The sequence below is a fragment of the Falco punctatus genome (assembly GCF_963210335.1).
Source record: "Falco punctatus genome assembly, chromosome: 3".
Taxonomy (NCBI): domain Eukaryota; kingdom Metazoa; phylum Chordata; class Aves; order Falconiformes; family Falconidae; genus Falco; species Falco punctatus.
Genome location: NC_137582.1, coordinates 25,643,715 through 25,669,217, shown reverse-complemented (window position 1 = coordinate 25,669,217; position 25,503 = coordinate 25,643,715). Strand labels below are relative to the sequence as shown.

General features: G+C 36.0%; 1 protein-coding gene across 4 annotated transcripts in view; it reads right to left on the bottom strand.

Annotated features, from left to right (window-relative positions):
• The window catches only part of ANGPT1 (angiopoietin 1), a 200,183-nt gene that overhangs the window by 71,631 nt on the left and 103,049 nt on the right, over positions 1-25,503 (bottom strand). For all 4 annotated transcript variants that reach the window (XR_013927190.1, XM_080381255.1, XM_080381256.1 and 1 more), the window contains 2 exons: positions 20,213-20,445; positions 3,217-3,344 (listed from right to left, as the gene is read on the bottom strand). Coding sequence is in view for 3 of the 4 variants with exons in the window: in XM_080381255.1 (XP_080237381.1) it covers positions 3,217-3,344; positions 20,213-20,445 (361 nt within the window). In the remaining variant the exon portion in view is untranslated. The remainder of the gene's footprint in view (positions 1-3,216; positions 3,345-20,212; positions 20,446-25,503) is intronic.

Sequence of the window (25,503 nt, the reverse complement as noted above, 5' to 3'; positions counted from 1 at the left end):
ACCTCTCTAATCATCACCTTGCATAACCTCATAACATTGTTATTGTCCTCCTGAGCTGCCTGCTCCTTCTTTCAAAGGTGGTAAAGTCTCCTTTTTTCCCTGAGTTCCAGTCAAAGCTCTCTGTTCAGCCTGGCTGGTGTTCTTCCCTGCCAGCTCATCTTTCATCGGCCTGCTCCTGCCCCTTTAAGACTACCTTCTTGAATAATGTCCAGCCCTCCTGGGCCCCTTGGCCTGTCAGAGCTATTACCCAAGGGACTTTGTCAACCAGGCTCTTAATCAGGTCAAAATTGGCCCACCATAAGTACAAGGCAGCAGTTCTGCTGACCCTCGTCCTTCTCCAAGCATCAAAATTTCTGTCATTTCATGATAGCTATGTCCAAGGCATCTTTTGACCACCACAGCACCCAGCAGTCCTCCCCTGTTTTTTAGTACAGTGCACTCAGAAGTTGGTAGAAGTCATGCTTGTGAAGGCATTAGAAGAGATAGCAAGAGTCAAATACATTGTTCCAAGGGGACAATGGAGGTTCTGTGTGCACTCAGACCAGGCCCCCTGGCCTATTTCAGCTCCTGAAGGTGACATGGTTCCTTCAGCTCCAAAATGATGACAGTCTCACTCCTGCTGCTCCTCTGCTCATCAGCAGCCTCTGCTTCCCTTGTAGCTGACCCCACCTCTGCAGGGGACTGAAAGTACTCTTCTTGCCTTTGCTTTTTCTATGGCCTAGGGACAATCATTTGTCAACACCATCAGGCATTGCACACACACACACACACACATCAAAGTAAGCCAATTAATTAACTTAATACTTTAAGCCTATCTTTTCCTCTTCCCATCTCTAAAATATGGATTATTATTAAGATCCTTTTAAACAGACATGAATCATTGATTTTTGATGCAGGGCTCAAAGTCTAATGAACTAAACTAATGAACTGTTGAAGGTAGGAACATGAAAGACAAATTGCAATCTAAATTTTTAAGCATATAAAAATGAGGCATATAAATGGCATGAAGCTGTAAGCACAGAGAGTAATTTTCTATCAATATACAAAGGTAAAACCAGTAAAAAACTAGAAGGGACAGTAACATTTGTATATATGACAGAGATATTTTCTATTGAATGTCAGGATTCTAGTATATATCCTTTACAAAATATAAAAAGAAATGAAGGTATATTTTTGTGACCTGAAGCATAAAATTACTATGAATGAGACTTGGCAGTGGCTGCGAGTATTACAGAAGGTAATAATATATTGGGCCTCCTAAGACATGTCAGAGTTGTGCATTGCATTGTGGTAATCCAGATAACTAAGCTGATTTTAAACAAGCAGCTATGTCTCCATGGAGTACCTATCAGGATATTAGCTTGCGTCCCAGAGCAATCTAACTGTGTCAGTGTGGTGCTACCTCTAGGCTAATTAGTCCTGGCACAGTGCTGCAGTTCTGTGATTTTGAAGCTATCTCAGCTGGAGTTAGTTAGCTATCTCTGCACAGCACTACCTTGCAGACTGTTAACACAACCTTCATGTCTGAAAAACATCTGTTAAAGCAATCACACTCCTCACTTGACTAACATGAACACGCCTGGGATCAGCTCTTGCTGTGTTATCACTAGGGCAAGACAGAAACAGGTGGTAGCAGAAATGCCCTTAACACATACATGCACACATGCACGCACACACGCACACACACTCTCCCCAATTTTCTTGCTAAACCAGGAAAGCGCCAGGAAAAAAATAATGCAATGATATCAGCTGAGTTGTGCTGCCTGTATTGATTGGTAGCAACATTTGAACACAGGGATAGAGTGGAAACACAGGGTGGCTTCCATAGTGTCACTGTCCTTATATTACCAGTGAAGTACATTTAAGGTAAGCATACCAGAAGCATCAGTGCCTCAGCACTTTCAGATAATCATTGTTTTTCATTGCAAGACAGCTTCTGGGGATGGTTTATGAACTTTTTTAAGGCTAAGAAAAGCCACTTCTAATTTATACATGTAATCTAACTTTGATGTTACATCTTTGAGTGGAAGAGCTTCTACAGAACTGCTTTTACAGTTTATGTCCTGTTCAGTAACACTTAAAGGAGACTTTGTATTTTATACATGTCTATTATTTTTCCATTCACATTCACCACAATTACATTGATCTTTGCCCATAGCACTCTCCCACCCCAATTCTACTCATGGTTTAATGAACTCTAATTCTTTAGTATATCATAACATCTTGATATTTACATGTTTCCAAAGGACTCTAATAAGCCCAAATTCAGTTCAGAAATAAGCTTTACATTTCTTAATGTCATCATAAAATGACTATAGACAACAACATGAGTAAAATTTGTTATTGCCTTTTTCTGTTTGCAGGGTCACCATTTTACTGCAGTAGGAATAAACTCAGCAGACAGATGTGGTTGCCTCTCTCCTGTTTGGCCCACTTTCTAGACACCACTGTATTTTCCAGCTAATCAACCCTTAGCCTTGCTGGGGGATGATTTCAATTGTGTCCTATCAGAGGAACAGCCAACATTCCTCCAAATGTAAATTAAGCTTAGGTTATTCCCTCATGTTCCTAACTACAACTCACTCAGGTACCTTAGCAACAAAAGCCTTCCAAAAAATCAGTCTGCTTCACAGACTATTGTTTCACTTTCATCAAAAAAACCTCCCAAGGATCTTTTCTGAGAATAACAGGATTATACATGCTTCATCATTTCAAACAGTGCTAATATTCAGCATGTTGTGTTCTTTACAGCCAAAACCACTCTTCCCTGCTCCCTGCAAGAGAAACAGGATTTTTTTAAATCTTTATCTTTAAAAACTACTCATTTTGCTATTTATTTCCCTGTGCTACCAGGTAATCCCCCCCATCAGCTTCCTCGTAGCACTTTACTAATGCTTTTCTAAACTTTATCACAGATTTATTTGCCACCATAGTCTGATTCAACTGGACTTGTCGAGTGGGAGAGAGTCAACTATTGAGTGTACGTTGGAATGTAGGAAGGTTTCTCTGTCAGCAAGAAAGAAGAATGTCTGCAATAATACAGTTTATAATTTTCTTCATGCTATTATTTTTTTTTTTTCAAAACTGAATATATCCCAGGTTATTTATACCAGTACAACATTTTGCAGAATGAGCACTTCAATAAAGGCTCCAAATACTCCTTTAAGGCCAGAGCAACATCACATTAACAAACAAGTAAATAAAACAGATATTTACCTTTTTAGGATCTGACACATTGTTAATATAAATAGTGTAGACCCCACTTTTGTTAAAACCAGATTGGTACACATCTGCACAGTCTCTGAATGGCTTTTCTTCTTCCTTTTTTGCATTCTTCAGTAAAACTGCAAAACAAAAATCAGCTTAAGTTACAACAGCAATCTTATGCATTTCTGTATCAAGGAAGTCTACTTTTGCACACTGTATTCCTTTTAAACATACACAGTACTATGGTCCTTACAGTTAGTGCATTTGGTAAATTCTATTAAAGAACTATTGTGACACTTTCAGGCAGATGGCAGACTAAGCACCAGCAGAAGACATGATGCTAAACATGACTAAAATAGCTAAAGAGAGCATCCTGCCTACCAAGAGGCGAACACAGTGCATTCCTTCTGAGTGCAAAGGTCTGTGCAGCTGCAGGTGTTGCCTCTGACTCGAGTTGTATCTGGGAGGTTGCCAAAGAATGCCCCAGAGATGGCACATGGAAGTGGAAAACTTGTTCAGTGTTGTGATCTGACACAGATGCTCACTTAAGACAGCAATGCAGGACCCTGGAAGGAGACAGCTTGTGCCCTTCCTCCATGAGGTACTGGCTTTTGAGCAGCCTAGGGGCTTGAGGCAAGGAAGCTTTTTGCTTCATTTATTGGCAGAGAATAATGATTTTCATATGTACATACATAAAAGTTGCTAGATACGATTAGTGCAAAAAAGAAGAAAAATCAATGCTACTGAAGTCAATTCTTTAGAGTCATGATTTATCTAATTTATTTTTGGCTCAGAACTGAAAACAATTAATGTTAGAACACCAGTGCAGATCTTGATCCTGTATATGACAGACAGACCACATAGATGAATCTGGGCTGAGAAATCAGGAGGGTGAGATGTTTGAGGATACTAGTCTTGAATAACCAGGAGATTCCCTGTAGAGGGAGTAACATCTGAGGGCGTTCCTTCAGTTTCGCAAACAAAAGTAGCATGACCCCACACGATACTGGAGGATTTGAGTTTGTTCCAACAGCACATACTTTAAGAACATCAGTATTCCCATGGAAATCCATCAGTTAACTCAGATTCTTAAAGTTAAACATGTCCTTAAGTGCCGTGCAGGGCCTGGTCCAACACTTCATTAATCCTTACAATAAGGAAACAATATTTAAGTCTTCCAGACACACTCATCGTCTGGTGACAGACACATCTTTTTTATTTTTGGCTTGAAAGTGTGAGTTATAGGTACAAAAGGAACTACGCCTTATTCACTCTCAATGAAGTGGTCTGTGCTGCAAAACTGGTGCTTAACAGCAATGGTATGCAAAAAAGTAACAGCCTTGCACAGCATGTAGGACTATCTAGGCTATAAGATGGCATGTAGCAATGCCAAGGCTTTGTAGCTTGATATACTATCTCCCCTTTGAACACCTCAAAGCAGTATTTTAGGATGGCAAATTCCTGCCATATCAATTGGCATCAATAGCATGTCACAGATAAGGAAAGTGAGGAAGATAAAAGTTAATTGTTTTACATGAGTGTTTTATGTGAAAAGGTGAAAACAGAAAAATAATAAGAAATCCAATCCTGAACTGTAAGAAAATCCTGCTCTCTAGGTAGGCATTTCACACATATCATATTGGTTTTTCCCTTTTCTGTGTTTTATTTTGTTCTTCTAATATTTTATTTTAAGAAACAAACCCCCTTTACTTTTGATTTTCCACGTATTTACTGAATATTTATTACTTTTATCCAACACAATCAACACAAATAAAACCTGGTTCATCAGTTGGAATATAAATGGCTTTGAAACTTTGCCATATTTGGAAAAAGTAGTGCTGGCAATGCAGTAGATGACACATTCCCCTGTGAGATGGCAGGGAATGAGGTCCTCAGCAAGGTACACATTAACAGTGTACTCTCAAAGGTGCCATTTTTTAGATAAGACAGAACTGAGGCCTTCATGATTAGTGTTAATTAAAGATTTTATGGTACTTTTCTGTAAGCAGATGGTGTTAGTATCAGTGGCCAAAGTCCAACTTGAATAATTACTTGGGGCCGGAGCCAAAGCCTAGAGGAATTAAAGCAAAGCCTCTCATTGATTTCAGGGGGCTTTAGATTAGATCCATTCTTCCTGGCCTGAATTTTTCTAATGCTGTTGTTTCAACTGTAGACATCAGTCTCTCCTCTCTAAAAAAATTATTTAGTTGTGCAGAGGCAGTGTTCATTTCCCTGAGTCTTAAAGTACTTATATTTTAATATCTGTATGTAAAGATATTATCTTACATCTATTTAACTGTTATACATACATTGAAAACCAATTGGAAATAGCTACTTAAGAGTCAATCGAGGAAATTTGAATTTGGTTTCTTTTTAACTGAAAGTTAGACAAACAAATCATGAGTATACCTTAAAGGTATGAGTCTATGCTAAAGGTCATATTATTTAAATTTCAAACAAGATAAGATTTTAATTTCAAAGTAATTAGAATTAGATTTGAAAAGAATTTTCTAAGGAGATGGATCTCTAGGAAGCATACATAGAAATACATTTTTTCCTCATGCTTAAAGAAACAAACACAAATAAACCTGCCGTTGATGTAAGAGATGAAGGGGACAAGGACAGATAGATGCCATAGATATACTCAGTTCCTTCCATGCTTCCTTTCAGTATCAGACAGCTGGAATACCTGAGATCACAGACAGCAGATGTGTTAATTTCCTATAGACTAAGCAACCCAATAGCCTGCTTTTGCAGCAGTGGATTTTATTCAGTGAACCACTATAGCCAGAAGATGTCTTTCCTTGGATGCCTCTTACCCCTCCCTCATGAGTCAGTGCTCCCACTGGAAGAAAAGCTCAGCTCCTTGTGGAGGAGCTGAACTATTACAGATTGCAGCAGGATATATTAAGCGTGACTAGCACATTATTTAGTTTTTCATAACACATCAGACTGTAATTTGCAATAACAGCCCAAAGTTATCAGAAAATTAATACTCAGGAATGTTACTAGTAATGTTCCTTTAGGGTAAAATATATTTTTCCTGAGGTTTGCTATTGTTTTTCTAACTTAATATTCCATACAATTTCAAAACCACTTCTACCTACTATAGCTTGAGACTGTTTTTTCTATAATATTACATAGACCTTGAATCCTTTATACATTAAGTGAAGTTCCTGAATGATGCATTGGTTCACATATGTTTGGTGTGTAAATGTGTTTTTACAAAAGTAACAAGGCTCAAAGAAAGTAGTTCTAAAACAAAATATGTACATTTCTTTGTTCATTTTCAAGATCTTACTTGACTTTTCACAAATTTCTAATGTCAGCTTAGCTATTTTCAAATACAATGCTTACACCAAAATTTTATTTACCTGAAGAAAAAGTCTATGTCAAGCAAAATAATATTATAATTTTTTAAAGGTAAACGCTTATCCAAAAATTGGACTCCTGGAGAGTTGTTTGGGTTTTTTGTTTTTTTTTTTTTTATTGCCTTTCCTGGATGAATAAACTAGTGATGAAGTCATGCTCCTTTGAAGCAATGCTGCTTAGGTGGAAAATCCTGCTTTCCTGAACAGAAGAAGAATTAACAAGACAAGTTCCTCTTTCATTGCACTTCCAAAAGTCTTTTGGTTATTTTTCAGCGCAATAACTTTCTCCTTGGGCTATGCTACCTGTGTTTCCCTACTTGATGATTTATTTCTTTCAATTATCAGTCTTGTGACAGTTTCTTTTCCTTGATGCCCTGGATGATGATTTGAGTCCAGGAAATACAGAAGGTACCATCCATAACTTCCCAGAGCTCTATCAGAGGGCTGCTATCATGTAGAGACAACTGCCGTAGCAGTGCAACTGCTCTGTGGCCCTGTGGAGGAACAAGAACCCATATCAATGAGGTTTCTGCTAACCCACAGGCTGTGAACAGCCAGGGCTGAGCAGCTGTTCTGCTGCCTCTACCAACAGTGTATTAACCTTCATCAGAAAGCTGAGGTCGGCACCTGAGGTTGTAGCCTCTTGAGTTTTCTTAGAACAGGTCACTGGTGCTTGCAAGTGAGAGACCTCAGATATGTAGGGCCTTTTCCCAAAACAATGGCCAGGGAAATACCTTAACTGATTGTTAGCTGTGTGTGCCTCTGTGTAGGGTGAAACTATTTTCCCTATCAGTTATAAAAGTAAATCAATAGTAAACAAGTTTATTACTTCCTAACAGCTATCACAAATGAAGGATGCCTGCTTTTCTGCACGTGTTTAAAGAAATACAAACTGGCTACTAAGAATAAATAACTTCTGAAATACTTAGTAACTTAAATTTCTCCTCTAGGAATATGAAATTTAAAACATACAATACCTGTATTTTTCCTAGCTGTATAAAAATTAATCTAATCTCATCTCCACTAGAAAAAAATTTTCAAAGACAATATGCTCGATTTTTTAAATTGAGTTTTCTGATTGTTTTTGAGAAAATGAAGCGGCTATCTCATTGCTTTTCAAGTCTTTGTCAGGTTTTTGGTGAATGAATAGTGCAGTTTGTCTGTAAGCTATGAAGAATGTTAAATTGCAGTTCATTATGTTGACTGAATCCATAAAATCACATTCATATTTACTAAGTTATTTAAGAGCTAACTGCCATGTTTGTGAAATCAGTTGAGACTGAGTTAATGACTAGTCTTAGGTCCTTTAGTGATACCATCAGCAAATGAAAGGCAGCTGTTGGGTTTTTTACATGATAATGACTTATTTGGACAGATACACAGAGATTTCTGTAGTGTCTTAGTGAATTATTATATTTTTGTTGTTTTAATGAATCTAATTTTCTTATAGGACATTATAACCACTATACATACCAGAAGATACTTTAAAAATGCTTCATGCTTTTGAAGCCAAAGAAGTGTCTATCCAAATCTTACTGGCAAGTATAATTGACCTAAATTTTAGCTGCTCTATCAAAAGCATCTGAGGTGGAAATTTCTGTCCCCAGACAGGCAGCTTCTAAAAGATCAAAAAAGAGGTTGCAAATTGATGGTTTTTACCTACATCTGTAGCATTTCAGAACAGGCAGTTTCTATCTAGATCCAGATGGCAAATACATTTTGCCTTGATCTTCTCATTGTTCCAGATACATGGTGGGGAATCCTACATTTTTATAGGAGACCCTGTATCTCTGACCTCTTTCTCAGTCATTTGGGTGCAGCTGCTGTGCACCACCACAGTTCCAGTTATGATGGCAAATAGTGCCTGGCTCATGAAGAATCAAATGAGGAACAGTTTGTTAAAAGTTATCAAAAGGATGTCAGTCAAATATCCCCAGTGAGGAGGCCTGGAATATGACCTGCACATGTATATATGCTCTCAGACTTAGCAGCAGGAACCACAAAGAGATCTGACAGAGAAAGGGTGAAGATTATTTTTGTTTTGAGAAGGAAAAATATGCATAGAGTTACAGCCACTCAGTTTTTGCTGACTTAGAGCCAGAGGTGCAGTCTGTTGTTTCCCTGGCCTAGTTTTGCATATACCAACCTCCGCTTGAGAACAAACGTTAAACTGTGACCCAATAGCTGGCTGTGACACCCAACTATTCCCTGAAACAAGACAACAATGTAGCTACACAGTTGTGCTGCAAATGTTACACAAACCACAGGGAAAGGCACAAACCTGGAGGCTGACTTCAACTCAGTTATGCTGTCCAGATAACCACAGTGTTGCCTACAAACTAAAATCATAGCCATGTAAGAATATTTTTGTCCCTATCAAAAAGAACTTGAAAAGTACATTTTCTGGATTCTAGTTTGTCCAGGTACATAACGCATACTATGTGTTTTTCCTCTCCAAAAAGTATTTCTGGATTATTAAAGCTATCACCATTACCCAATCAAGCCAATGTGAAAAAGAATTAGAAAATTACAATCAATTGAGATGTATGTAATTTTAAAAATATTGCAGTTACTTGTTAATAAAACATCAGGAACTTTTAATGCATCTAACTAGTTAAGTATAAGTTTTAAATGTGAACTTACATGCACTTAATATCCAATTCTAAATTATTGTAAAGACAAACTAACACCACCTGATTCAAAACTTTTTCCAATGACAGTTTTACTTCCTCCTATATTAATACTAGTTTCATCTCCAAAAAGTCTGTATATAATCTTAAAAAAACAAAAGGGGTGATATTAATATGAAAGCTGCTTCTGGAGTACATCAGCCTCCTCAGATAAATCCTTGTTGTGCATGCTTACGTACTCACATTTGTTTATTAGGGAGATGACAGAATGTTTAGGAGTGGAGTTTGGACATATATTCTCCTTCCAGCAAAGTATACATTCACCAAAATGCTTTTCAAAGTTATATTTCTTTGTGATACTGCTCTGAATCTGACATAAAGAGCTGGCCAAAGGCAAATTGGGGGAAAAAATGTTCATTTTGACATACTGGAATAAAATACTTCTGTTCTGGCAACTATTGCTCCATAATCAAGTTCATAGATTATAAATTTGCAGATTCTCATGTATAAAAATGTATTGTCAAGGCTCCCATTAATCCCAAATGAAGTTATAGCAGCAGCTATACCAGGTTACTTTGCTCCTCCAGCCTCTTCAATGTCCAATCTCTAGCATCAGATGCCCTAAAAGTCATAGGGCTTCCTCACCAGACTTGATCTTTTAACCCTCACTGCTCTTCTGTTTTCTTCTTTGCTTGAACCCTCATAATTACTTTTTTTCTTCCTATTTTCTTTTTCCTTTAGGCCCGTCCTTTCCCAGGAGAACCCTAAGTTTTTGCAAGGGCTGGGCTAACACCAGGCCCAGAAAAGTCTTCGGTAAGAACAGATGTCCAAAGCAGATGACTGGAGAACAGCATAAGAGCAGGCAGGCATATCCAGGAATTTACAACATAGATGCTTCCTCTGCCAGATACAATATCTGTATGTTTAATGGGCTTTGCAAGAACTTTCTTCCATGACTTTTGCCAGTTTCTTTTTTGAAGCCACATGAAGTCAGTGTCCCATACCGAGGAACTCAACACACGTACCATGTGAAATCAATCTGCCAATGTTCCTTTAAACCAGTGTATTTCATCTGTTCTTAGCTGAAAGCGTCAGTAATTCTGCATCCATGCTAAGAGTTCTGCTGCATTCTCTTTCTATTATCTTTTGCATTGTCTGAAGTATCTCTCATATGCTTAATGAATGCTTTCACATCTTTGATCACCTGTCTTTGTAGCTTTTTCCATATATTTTTTTTTGGGGGGAGGGTGTTGTTTGGGTTTTTTTTGAGTTGTGGGGTCTGATATTTTATACAGTGTTAGAGCACATCATTAATTATATCGTAGTAGATTTTTTTCTGATTTCCTTTCTGTTCCTTTGTAATAATTTATAAAATACTATTTTTGTTTAAACCAGTAACAGGCAGGTAGCACCTCCTGTGTCTTTCATTCAAGATTTCCTTGGGAGCTCACCTTGCATTTACATGGGAATTCTAAAAAGCAGGAGAAAGCATAACTCTAGAATTCCTTCCTCAGGCACGCTCATCTGCTCAACGATTAGAATGGGAAACACTGGCCTTCATTTAAGTGTTCAGAGCTTATGACAGTGTAAGTCTATAAACATGTATCATACATTTTTAATTTCTAAGGGGCACTTAGTCATAACCCAAAACCCAGTGCAATGCAGGATGTTACTTAAAGGCAGTGCTGCTCTTTCCATTTCTGTTGGTTATAGACTGCCTCCATAGCCACAGAATGAATAGCTAACAGGAGATCTGGCAGAAAGTGTTTTGGTTTGGCATAGCTGGGGAGCAGGGGAGGCAGGCTTCGGGGTTTTTTGTTTGACTGATTTACTGTTTTGTTGTGGTTGTTTTGTATCTTTGCTTGTTATAGTTTTATTATTACGCTGGAGCAGCTCAATGATCTGATTCATCCTATGACCCTACAATCACTAGACTGGATGGAGAAGTGTAAGGATTTTTGTGTCTAAGGAGCAATGACAAAAGCAAAAATAGCCCCTTAACTATCAACCCCTAGCCCTATATGACTGCATGCATACCACCTACTGCATGTGGGAGGCCTGAACGGATGTTCAAACCTCTCTTAAGTGCAACTCAGCATAACTACCATACCATTGGAAACAAAGTTAGCAGGACTACGACGATTCTATGGGCCTAGGAACTAGTCCAGTCCCAGATTCATTAGGAACACTGAAGTTCATTACATATCAGAGTTTCAGATCCATATTTTTAAGGTGGGGAGGAAAGAGACAAGGTGTAGCCAATTAGATGCTTCACATTAACATTTACAGAAATGTTTTAGCAGCTAACAGAATATTACTTTTCCCTCCCACACACCATCTAAGAGTCTGAAGTGGGAAAGGCAAACAATTGCATAGCAAGAGCACTCAAGCTATCCAACTACTTATTAAATAAATCATCTATAGCAAAATTTCCCTCCTGTAGTGCTGCAGAAATTTACTCGGTCTTGAAAATGGCATTAGTGTAGTGAGCTTTCACCCTCTCCAGGGCATAATTATTTACTACCTAATAAATTATCAATAGTTATCAAGTTTGTTTCCCAATAAATCCAGCCTTAGTGACTGGTAACAACAATAATACTTCGATTCACTGTGCATTTGAAAGACATCACTTAGGAAAACCAGAAAGTCGTCCTCATTAGTGAGCTGAAATAGAATGCCTTATGGTCCATTTACAACAAGATAAAGACACTTAATTATCCAGCTGCAATATAATTCCTTAAGAGTTTCTGCTTGAGACAGCAGTTTTGTGAGTAACCAGCCATTCACTGAGATGAGAACTAAAGAAGTCTTTCACAAACTGCTACAAGAGAGCTTAAGCCACCGGCTTTACTTAATATTTCTAAGCGTCCATATTTTTTTAATTGGTTTATATTTTTCCACACAGGCACCCTAGTGTGCATTTAGTGTTTCCAGCTGAAGAATGGTATGCATACAAAGAAACTTTTCACTAACAAGCCATTTAGGTGACACCAACAATGTTATTAATTGGTTTCTATAAGCTGATATCCCTTGTAATATCTTTGGTGTGAGTGAATAACACCATTTTCACAAAGCAGAGTGAAAAAGGATTTGGCACTGACATATTCTGTAGGAATGAGGGTGCCTAATTGATTTCAATATTAACGAACAAGAATTTAAATGTAAAAATATGTACTTTAAGTATTCTTTTTTCAGTGCTAATAAATATTGACCTCCTGCCATAACCATCAACAAGTTAATAGGGATAAAACATGGGAATCCCCAGTTCTGTTTTGAAGAATTTAAATATTTCCCCACTGACATAGATTTCAAATGCTGCACACTCAAATTTACATATTTCAGTACTGAATCTATTAAACCACAGCCTACCTTGATCCTACCTAATATATTTTGTTGCATTTTGTTATACAGCATAACTTGGAAATGAAGGTATCCTTGCCTAAGCAAAGTATGAGAAGAGTTTTTATATCATGATGATTTGGAATTAATATTGTTATTTATTTAGTTTTATAGAAATAAAGAATATGAAATTAATCTCTCCCAGTGTAGATACTAATCATATAAACAGCAGCGCTAGTATCATCACTCTTTAACAGGTAACATGGAGAAAAAAGGTACTTGCAGATGAAATTCACCTCATCCTAAGACAACTCACTTGAGAGGAGTGCCTTTGTTGACTCTAGATTAAAGGAAGTCCAGAACAGGGCTCTACATTTTTGCTGTAAATGTTAGGTGAGTCAGGTCAGGCTGACTCCGAAAAACTCTTACTTGTACTTTCTGAGCGTGTCTGAAAAATGCATACCAATACAGAAAATCTCCAAGGGAAACAGGAAATCTATAGCACCTGAACAGAAAAAAAAAAAAAAACCACAAAGCTGATGCTGATGTGTACACTTACTGAACACCTACACCATGGTACAAAACCAAACCAGGCTCTGACTGCAGCCCTGTAGTGCTATCTACCTCAGTGGGTCCATGTGCTCAGTCAGATTCAACTGCAGTAAGGGTAAGGGGACCCATCTTCTGTGACACTAAGGGCAAAATTAAGGTTTAATTTTTCCTCAGTTTTCAAAATATAAATAAAGGCAGATCAAAAGGTGGAATGCATCTTTATAATACTGAGCTTTGTGAATTGTGCATGGATATTTATGATAGTGGGCTTCTGATCTCTTTTTAAACTAAGGGTATTTCTGTTACTGCTTTAAGATGTCTTAAAAAAATTATACCTCTTGCTCATAACATCCCTAAAGCAGAAGGAAGTAGACAGAAACTGAGCAAATGGATGTTTTCTGTATTCTTGAACACACATACTGATAACCTTAGCTGAAGTTATTTACTTTGATACTTCTGGGGATCGAAATAGGACTTAATGATAGAATAAGAAAAGTGTGGAACACTAGATGGCTTCAGTGCATTAAATGAGGTTTTGCTTAAAGCTCTGGTGTGGTCACCCCAACTTTGTCAAGTCTATGTTTTTTAATTAATTCTTAATTAATATTAAGAAAAATAACCTTAATATAAAAATGGAATTTGTAGATGAAAATACCATATCTTGTTATTACTTTGTGATATGTTATAGCACATTGGTAATAAAAATGCAATTTCAGCCATAAGGAAAAAATGTCTGTCACTTCATTCATGCTTTCTTTTCTTAGAACCATGATTCAAGCACACCCTTGATCCACCTCAGTCCTACAGTTTGCAGCCAGAGTTGGTCAGAAACTTCTGTGCATCTAGCAAAAATCTTATTTTGTTTGCTTCTAGGCTTCAGAAGAAAAATAATAAAGTGACTGATATGCCATACTCTAGGTTTCTGTCTCATTAGTTATGTCTCATTGAAAAAAAAAAATTAGCAACGTCAAGGGTGAGGTACAAACAAGAGACATGTGTTTAAGAAATTGAAAGATATTGTTAGGGAAATACTACCAGATAAAACACACTATCACCTCAAAATATATCTCAGATGAGTACCAATATTATTCTTTCCATACACAGAAGAAAAATGACCAAGAACTGTATCATACAACCTTACTCTTCTACACTGCTGTCTAAAACATATTAGATTTAAATATCCTCACTATTGTATTCCAATATATGGCTGAATCAATATAATATAGAAAAATTGTTTTGCTGAACACAGTCCAAGCATTAAGATTTAAAATTACCTTTCAGAACACCTGAAACTATTATTTTATCCTGGGATTCCCACTGGGGTATTTTTTGTTTTGTTTGTTTGTTTTAAATACTAGTTTGTATTAGGTAAGGTGTCTTTGAAGTCTTTCTAATGAAACAGGCAAGCATCACTGCTGGGGCAATTCTGCTTATGTCAATAGAGATTCCCCTCTGCCTGTAACCTTCAGGTCATTTCTTTGAAGTTCTCGTTCTACTCTCACTCTCTTCACTTTAGCATAAATTTTAACATCATAACAACTGTGGTCTAAGAAGTGGAATAGACTACTTACTGTTTAATATTTTGAATAAATTAATTGCTATGCCTTTTAGAAGCATGAATTCCATTCAAATAAATTTTTGGACATATTTTCTTTTCCTGCATAATTTTTTAAAATATGAAAACTACCCATAAACCAGAAGGTTTGTACCTTTCAGAATTGCCAGACCCACTAACCACTTCATTTGCTTCATGAATTCAATAGGCATTTGTGGGGAGGTAAATTCCTAGCATATATGTGTATTATTTGAGAATTAAGCTTAGCTTCTTGTTGACATTTAAGAGGAAGCTAATGCTTCATTCTTCTCCTACTTGGAGGTCACAAAACCAGACATTCATGACAAAACTTTCTTTACTGTTCCATTAGATCTCTGAAGTACATAAGTTTAGACCAAACATTTTAACAAGGTACATTATCATGTAGTCTGGCATACAACATAAAAAACAGGAAAAAGAAAATAAGTTTATGGTTAAATATACTTTCCCATTGAATTTTTACATTCCCTTATCCTGTGGGTAGGAGTACTTGGGCAGCTATCCTAAGTTATGCAAATTACTTTTAACACAATAGACACTCTAGATATATTTTCTTATACTGGAATAAAAAGACAAATGTTTGAAAATACATGTGACTTTTGACTGGGCACATTTTGTGGTGTTTGGCTTGAAACATAATTTCCCACTGGACCAAAACAATTTCTGAATTACTTGGTTTGAACTTGTATACACTTCTTTGATGATATATTATCTATTGCTTAACATCATTTGTAGTGTGTTTCTTGTTTTGGTTTTAGGTGTTTGTTGGGGTTTTTTTACTAATATTTGTGTGACTCTCTACTTAGCACTACATAGCCTTTTCATAAGCAATTTTTCTGATGTGGAAGCTTAGAAACTCTGTCACTAAGCTATTTACTGTGTTACAGATTTATTGTTTGACAGTGACAGCAATGTACCAAAATGATTTATCCATCCTCAGACAAATAATACCCAAAGTAGTATAAGGAATGAACACTTTAAAGAAAACAATGATCACTAAATCTTTGATGACCTTTGGAAAGAATGATGTGATCTTTATCCAACTCTTATCTGCTACAGGTGATGGACTTCTACAGTCTAGGAGATAGTTATGCAGTTTCTCTGTGGTGATTATTTAAACTTTCACTTCAATGTTTCTGTTTTGTCATCTTTTCATTGGGGAACAGTAAAAGTTTCAGGCATTTATATTTGAATTTGGAGATTACTTAATATTTAAAAAGTTACTTTAAATTTTCATAATTCTGAACAATCATTTCATTTGGAAAGCTAGTGTCTGAAAGTGCTGGTTTCTTAGAAATTCTATTGTAGAAATTTATTGGCAACCACTGCAAAGATTGTTGCCCCTGCCTAAAAAATTCATAGACAATATGAAAAAATCTATCTAACCATAGACAGAGGCCAAAATGGACACATGTGAGTCCCCATAGTATCCTGTATATATTTGACTCTCTGTAGTCTTTGTGACCTATTAGAGTGTCTATTTTAAGTATTATATGCAACTGAAATACTAGAATTGCTCACACAGGGACAGAGGTGGGTGGTATTTTGGAAACCAAACACATAAACAATTCCAATTTTTACAGGTGGCCTCCATCCCAAAAGTGGTCTGTACCAAAACTGACACTAAAAGCAGGATCTGGATTTTGTATTTAGGTTCATCTATATTTTAAAAAATTATCCTTTGCATAGCTTTTACTTTTTTCTCTCTTTCTCATTTGGCTTTATATCCTTCAGAACTTGTCCTAAAGTTTGTCTACCCACAGTGGAAGTACAAAAGCAGATTTCTTAGCATTGTCATCTATTTCTAGGGACTATGTTAGCTAAGCTTCTCAGAGTGTAAAACTATACAAAAGCAGTTTCTGTTCAGCCCTGTATCTCCATACTATTCTGCTATATTATTCACAGACTCCTAGCAGGCAAACTTCTGAAAGTTTCCCAACTTATTTAATCTAAAAATAAAACTTCTGATATCATTATTTCATTACTGGTAGAAATTTACCTCATGTTTTGTAATAAAAAAGCAAGCGTTATACCAGCTTCATTTCAAAGGAAGCTGTTTAGCTGTATTATTTTATAAAAAATAGTTTTAAAAATACTAATTTCAGTATCACAAATTGGAAAACCCAGAATACTATGACTTTTGCAAGGAAGAATAAAATTTTCCTGGTTTTGACTTATCTTGGGGGAGATTTTTAGGTTTCTGGATATGGATAATAGTTTTAAAAATATATATGTATACCTGTAACATAAAATAAATTGACTTACATTTTTAATTTATGGTGGAAAATCCAAAAAAGGTACTTAAAGCCATTCTCAAAATACCACAGGGTTTAGACAAACTTTGCAATTCCTCTCAGTTCTTCTTTTCATCCTTAGGAAGTTACTCATCTTTGACAATCTGTCCTTCTAGATTTGATGCCTTGCTTAGGCTGCACTTTCTTTCAAAGATGAGTGTCCCTAGTTAAAAGCCTGAACTTTTTAAAAGAACCCATCCTTTGCTAGCTCTTCAGCTTTCTAATAATTAAAAAAATCTTTATCTAGCAACCTATACTTAACTTAATCAAGTACTTTTGTCTTTTTCAAGATCTTTTATCAAAGGAAAATATCTCAATATTACTGGCTGTTCCCTTTCTCCCTACCATTGGTTATTTTATATACTTCCATAACAGAATCCCACATACCTTCTTTCCCATCTAATAATTCTGTATGTTACAGCTGTCTCTCCTCATATGGAAATCGTTCCAGGTCTCTAATTATTTCCATTGTCCTATTCTCTTCTGGATTATTTCCATTTCTGCTATATCCCTTATGAAATTAGATGACTGAGAGTTACCAAAGCATAAGACAGGAGTGTCACTGATTTATGTATCACATTTTGTTATTCTCTATCTCCCAATAAACACCAGTTCTCACAGCATATTTTATGTTTTGAATTTTCGGGCACACTTAAAGACTTGTGTAAGACTATCTAAACTTCATATTTTTGTGTGAATTTAAAGTAGCTCTGGTGGTACTTCCCAGCATGCATACCTTTCCATGTTCAACATATATTTGCACAAACTGAAGCTGGTATTAATTTTTGGTACAACCAAATGCTATAGTATTCAGCCTTCATTAGAGTGGTCTTGTGCTCCAGGATAATATTATTATTTTAACTTAAGCTGTCTGGCTCCTTTTCCCAGCTGTGAATGTACTTACCAAAAATGTCGGACAGCTAGACTTAGACAGTAATAGGAAACATTTCTGCAATTATTTATCTTGAAATTATTCTGTTTAAATAAAAAAGGTATCCAAGGAAAATCCTGAACATGTTAATACAGAAAAGGTAATGGAGTCCAAAATCAAGGGTTTGAGTCAGGCTATTAAGATTATATTTAGGCATTTAAATGTGCTGAGCATATTTTGCTTCCACAGTTCCTCAAAAGTAAAAAAAAACTACTGAAGATTCAGGTTTTCAGGCACCTGAATTTGTACCCAGGAGCCCAATTTGATGGAAAATTCAGGCTTTTGGGCACCTGAATTTGTACCTAGGAGACCAATTTGAAACACCAACTTCTGTAATCCTCACTCAAAGTTTTTATAAGAAGCAGCTGAGGAAACTAAGTTTAGGAAAAATGTTGGTTTGTAGGTGGGTTTTTTGGGTTTTTTTTTTTTGTTTGTTTGAATCAAATTCAAAATTGTTAGAAAATCTTTCTAAGCTTAAAAAGAACTTGCAGAATATCTCTGTATGAGAATAATATTTCTTTCATTTTGATATTAATTTTAAAGTCCTCCTGAGCTCTATTATAACACTGAACACAGCTTTGCCAGGTTTCTTTGCCAAAAGACCATAAAACATAATAAAAGATTTGCATTGCATCACAATGTTTCTCTACTGATATGAGAACAGTCTACTATGAAAGACGTTACTTAATTCAAAATGCTGGGGAACTATATAACAGAATAAGCAGAAGGGAACATTCAGAATGAACATGAGGGGAAAAAAGTTGTTTTTTTTTAAAAAAATAGTCTATCAGCACAGGCCCAAGCATGCAACGCTTCCAAAGGAAGAGATGTAATCCTCGTCACTGGAGCAGTTTAGATTTAAGCCACACAAGTTGCATGGGAATATACAGCAAAGAGGAAACTCACAGTGCCTTGAGCTGAATCATTTGAATGATCTAAGATGTCTTCTGCCTCTTAAACAGAGTATTGAATAATGACGCATGTGACAATGTTTTGATTGGGGTGATGGGATTGTTATTTGGGGGTTTTGTTAGGGTTTTGTTCTTTTGGGGGTTTAGATAATTTATGGCACTAGAATTGCAAGGAGCAAATATACTGGACTCTTTGGACTGCTGGTACTTAACCTTGCATAGACCTCTTTCATCCATGCTTCCACACTCACCGAAGGACTAGCACAACTCACACATCTACAGTTTCTCTCTAAGTTTACCCTGTACCCTTTCTCAGAAGCATTTTCATGGCTTCTTCCCAGATGGATATTTTATTTCCTCAGCTTTCTTTCCCTCAGTACTTTTAACCCTCTGCATGCTATACCAGGCACAGTTGTTAATTGCCTTTTAGCTGTTATTCTTAACATATGCTTTTTCTCTTAAACTCTCCTTTACATTTCTTCCCTTTTTTCTGTATGATTTTTTGCCTTGTTTTTCAGAGTTACTAATTTATTCTTTTCAGTGCCCCATTTCCATCCTTTACCAGTTCTGATGGAAGGAATTTCTTTCCAGAGACATTCTGCAGTGTCTTTAGCATTTGAAAATTGAAATCCTACCTGATTTTCTTTCTCAGTCTCTGTAAGAAATCAGTTTATTAAGAAAGGCAGACTTGAGAATTGTCCTAAAGTCTTTGTCAATCCCTTCTTTCAAAGGCTGCTATTTCTATCTTTTGTGTTTGTAGTGTGACTAATGCACCCAGAAACAAACAAAATACAGCAAGGCAGAAAGAAGAAAAATGACCCCTTGTTATAAATAAAATCTCATTCAAGAGAAGAGATTCATCTTGTGGATGTCTACAGCACCGTAAGTGCCTACATCCAAGTTCATTAACATTATAACCCATAAATATGTATAAAGTTCTGGGTTACTTTCTTTTATTTAGTACCCTGTTCTCTCCATTGACTGTAAAGGAAGTCTATAGCAAATTAGATACAGGCCCCTATAAAGTATAAGATCCACTGTTGGTTTGATTGTTCCCAACAGAAGGAGACACATGCTCAGCGGAACAAATCAGTATTGCTAATGTGAAGTCAATGGAATTATGGCCTACATCAGCTATGGTCAAGTACAACAATGATATTAAATTTTAAAAAAATCAAATATGGCTGACAGTACAAGGGTTGGCCCCAGCATTCTCTGAACCTTATTTGATTTGTCATTTCTCATCAGGTCTTTTGTCCTTAATTAAAATGTCTTTTTCTTTCTTGGAATAAACTCATTAAGTTTTGCCTTTCCAAAAATTCAGGATTTACATCAGAAGAAATTTCTTAGTACTTCTTATGTTTTATAATGTGACTTTCTTACCTCCTTCCTTAGAACAGAGGGTGATCAGAGTGTGAACTGTATCCATCAATTCAAGCTGCTGTTTCTGCAGGACACTGTTATTGCTTGTTGCCTTGTTCAATTGCTTCTCTAGTTCCTGGATTATATAGCTTTGTCGTGTGACCAAGCTTTGTAGGTTCTCTTTTTCCTCCTTCAAAGTATCCAGCTCCTCTTTATGTCTTTCTTCCATTTCTAAAATTCGGTGCTCAAGTAAACTAAATGAAATTTTTTAAAAATATATATATATTATTTCATGCCAACATATTTATTAATACAGAAAAATAACTTTTATTTTTCATGATAGAATTCAGTACATAAATCATTTATTCTAAAAATGTCACATCTACAAATTCAGCCCACTGATTTTCTCTGTCAAGTAGCCAAATATAACTGATCTCTAAGATTCCATTTTGTGATGTTTACATGTCATAGTACTTAAGAGTAAAGTGCATGGAACTGAATATCTAGTTGTTATACCCATCCAAGCACATGAGCAGAGGCCAGTAACACATCTGTATGTAGAAGTTAAGACAGAAAAGCCTAAGGTAAGCAAACGAGGGAGAAGAGCAGGGCACTGAAGAGGACATAATTGGTAGTATAGACAGGTCGGTATGATAAGAGACAAAAAACGGGTAAAATAAGAACAAGTTTGTGAAGGACTTGCCACTGAACAGAAGATAAGCATTAGGAGCTATGGGGTACCATCAAGAGGTAATGAACCCACAATAAAAGTACCAGTTGATGCAGTCTGTGAAGCTGGGAAAGGAACTGTGCACCAGATAAGTGGTACATGCTTTCACATTAAGAATAGTACTGTCTCCCCAAAAGACACATCAGAAGTTTGCATTTTAAGGTAAGATTCCCTTGTTTTCCTTGAGTCTACATACATATCCTCCCACCCCCGCCTTTTCTGGTTCCACAAAAGGCTCCTCAGACAGAAAACTGCTGGGCATCATACTTCTGACCTGCTTATATTAATTTCTATAAATTATTTTACACATGTATAGAAAAACTTTCTCCTCATTAATATTCTTTTCCAGTACCCTCTCTGTCCTGGGACGGAAGTGTACAATTTACCAAGATCAAAGGCATATCAAATTATATTTAGAAAAATAGAAAAGCTGTAGATATAAAGGACAGCTAATATCTGCCAACAGGGAACAAGAAGTTTTTTCAGGCCAGTGCTTTGATACTATGATGGAAGTTTAGAAGAAAGAATTTTTAATATTAGATAAAGAAATTAATTCAATGTCTGCTACTTTCTGTTCAGTAATTCTACTGTACATGCCAAAAGAGGTGTTTCTCATGCCCATAAATCAACTAGTAGTTACAAACTTGCCAACAAACTACTTCCCGTTCAAGTCAGTCTTAGGTTTTATTTACTTGTACCCTCTCCCCACCTTTGTTTTTACTTCTGGATAGTAGATCAGTGGCAAAATGCCTGCATAATTTCAGGTCATTTAACCTAACTGAAGAATGTAATAAAATCCATATGGAGTTGTTTCTACTAGATATCATGGAGCCTTAATATGAGTTCTTACTAATGATAACAATACAAAGATTAAACTCAGGCCCTGGATTTGCTATACAAGCTAGAGTACTGTAAAACTTTTTTTCTTTTTTAAATAAAAGAAACGAAGCAGCAAACTACTTTTTCTAAAATGTTATAAATGTGGAACTTAAAAGACACTGAAGAAAATATACTTTGCAAAGTCAACATATCTAGTTCTTTGCAAACACGAAGGATCTGGGTAAAGGGGGGAAAAAAGAAAAGATGGGAAGGGAAAACACTTTTTCTTGGGGTACGAAGCACAAAGGGGAATGTGATATCTCATTCTAAAAGGCTCATTAATTAGTAACAAAAGCATAACAAGATTCAGTGGACAGGAATCAGATGATGGAAAGTGCCAAGCTGAAACAAAATATGGATTTTGAAGCCGAAGACAATAAATTATTTTAACACCTTATGAAATATGTAGCTGATTTTTTTCATCACTTGAACTCTAACATCAAACACGATACCTTTATGCTCTAGACTCACATGGATTTTTTTGAAAACATTTATGTGGAAGTCTTTGAGCTCTGTTATGCAGAAGATCAGACTAAATATTTTAGTTCAGCAGAAGTTGTTGAAGATGTTCTGATGGAACTGGTTTTAGTCATGAAATGCTGCTAAAAAAGAAGTTCTATATGAATTTTATCAGTTCTGTCCACTTTTTCACAGAAATTATTGAAATGCTCATTTTGACTCTAGGTTTTAACTTTTCTGATATATATATACCAATGAACTTTTGATAAGAATAAGGTGGACCCTGGGCACAGTCTATGATATAATGTGCCATAGATGTGGCCACATCCCAGCCTGACATCTTACAGTCCATAAAAAATGTTCTGTATTTTTAATGTTAAAGAAAATGTAATTCTTGAAAACAGAATATTGCTTCACAGTTAAATGGTAAGTAAAGACAAAAAAAGTTCCCTTTATCTTTCTCCATATCCTAGTACAGTACGGGGCATTTCCCTAATTCCACAACATCCTATCTGTATGTCCACATCTAAATGATTTCCATATTCCAAAGATTTAATATAAAAGAAAGCCTCTGACGGCCACTATTTGTGCATTGCATTATTTGTTTCCCACCATGGCCTTCTGAAGACCATAGTAAATGAACCCATGGTGATGACAGTCTTATCTGTAGCAACACTGGCCATGTCAAGCAAGAAGGAAGACGCTGACAATGTTTAGAGCTTCCCAGTTTAGTGTCTACAGAGAAAGATATCAATCAGATGTTTTATGGCTTTCGTAAAACTACATCCTAATATTTATGAGTGATGTGTCAACATGTGGTGGAAAGATGGGAGTGTCGTAGCTCTTAGTTCCTTTACAGTTTTCTATGTAGATTAAAAGGCCTGTTATTTTAAACTGCAAAACTAAGCTATTTTAAGGAATACATATGCCTTTGTGCAATGATCTTTCTATATTCATAAATCTACAACAGATAAGTCCTGAGGATAGGACCACTCCCTGTATTCCTGGGAGAAATCCAAAACATTCATTGTGTTTTACTAAAAATCGATGAGAAACCTTTGGTCAAAGCTCCAAATGAACAACAGCAGAACCTTCACATAGACTGGGGATTTTTGTGCTAGCCTGTTCTAAAAGGAAGAAATTCTTAACCAGCATGAGAAAAGCTGATCTTATGGCCTTTGACTCCAACGTGACAAGAATTTTTCATTTGCATTGTTACATTCATATTTATTATAGCTTATTTACCTTTAAAGTGCTAGAAACCTCATTAAAAAATCTTGAAATAGTTTGAAACCAATTACCAAGATATTTCAATATTTTTTTTAACAGTTACAAGACCACTCTGATCTCTCTTTTCCCCTTTCTAGTAAACAAATACCAAGAAGAAATAACTTTGCTGGGTGTTTGGTAAATATATTTTCTCAAATTTTTAAAGAGGCACTGTGAAGACAGAGTTAAAATGAAAGTATATCTACTAGTTTTCATTAATGACTACTGCTGACATAAAATATTAAAGAGAACAAAACCAGGGCTGTCTCTATACTAATTAATCCAACAATCTGTAGAGGTTGACTGAAATTGTTATATAACATAATTTTATAACACTTTCCAGTAAAATGTTATGGGCATGATGTAATGACTGGTCTTTCTTACAGTAAGTTCATTGTATATGTTTCCTATACATTTGAAATTCCTATATGTTTCCTATATGTCAAAATTCCTCTTTATGTTTGAAAATATTGCTGACCTGGAGAGAGGAAGGAATCATGGGAACCAAAACAGTCACAGTAAAAGTAAATCATAATTCACTAGAAGTGTCATATAGATACACACACACACGCCTGTGCACGTGCACACACACACATATATGTGTAGTTTTTACAATTGTAGCCACCATTTGGGGAAACAAATCAGCATTTGGGGAAAGAATGTGGTTGTGAAGAAACAAATGGTGTTGTTAAAATGGGTAAATACCAATATTATCCATTGAACAACTCTTTGGATTCATTATCTAGAAGACAGTTAAATTAAAAACAACCACCACTCCACCCTCTCCACCCCCCCCAAACCCAGGCAAAGTTAATTTTCCTAAAGGTTAACCATGTCTCAATGTCTGGCTTGCTGATCTTGGCAAGGCTAGGAATCTATTTTCAACCATACAAATGATGTGTTAACTTTGTCAGGATATAAGCCAGTGGGATGCTTCAGTGCAACTGTGCTGTGTCCAGCTGATTCAGAAAAAGCCCTCTGATAATGCTGGAGAGGATAGAAGGCCTGCACAGAAGTCGAAGAATGACTTCCAGTGAAAGCTGTTGCCATTTCGAAAGGTGATGAAGTAGAACATATAGAAAGCACTCTGGCAGCTCTCTGGGGAGGAAGGAAAGTTTGGTTTAGACAACCTGCCTTATAAGGCAGGTAGTTTATTCACTAATCCATTCCAGATTACAGCAGTTTAAGAGACTTCTTTATCTTTGTTTTCAGGGGCCTCAAGTTTAGACATGTGAGAACAGTATATTGACCAGATCTTAGGGATAGACATCTTTTGCATTAAAACAAGCTTTAAAAAAATCTGGATTTATTAAAGATATAGATAAAAACATTTACTTTGCTGAGCTATTCAATAATTAAAGACAAATAATGTCACTTCAGAAAAAAAAAATATTTGGCCAAAATATGAATTTTTATTTTTTTTTTTTTTATTACGTGTGTATGGGAAGACAAACAGGTAGAGGATTTAAATGCTTATTTTTGAGTGAAAGAACAGTATTTTCTCATTGAGACGGCTTCTTTGTACTTGCTTTTACATGAGTGAAATTTTCCCTATGTTGTTAGGTGCTGACCATTCATACTTACTTTGGTGGTCTGATATTGTCTGATCATTTTAAGGAAATATAAAAATATGTTTTCTCTTATTTATTAAGGCCAGTAAAGTAACTGGTCACTTAGCATCAGTAAGCTTATTTTTTATACCACTGACAAGATAATTCCATTGAAATCACAAAAGTGAAGTGAAAATTCTGCATTTTTCTCTTTAGTACATGCAAAACCTGAAAATAAAACTCATCAGACATACTGTGCTTCCTCATCTTTCACCAAGTCAGATGGAAATTCAGGAATCATTCTTGAGTCCTTGCCTTTCACAAAATGCAACAGCTCTTATACTGTAAAGTGTTAATCTAGTTTGGTTTTCTGCAAATTCAAGTCGGATTTTCTGTTTAAATTTCACTTTTAATATTTATTGCTG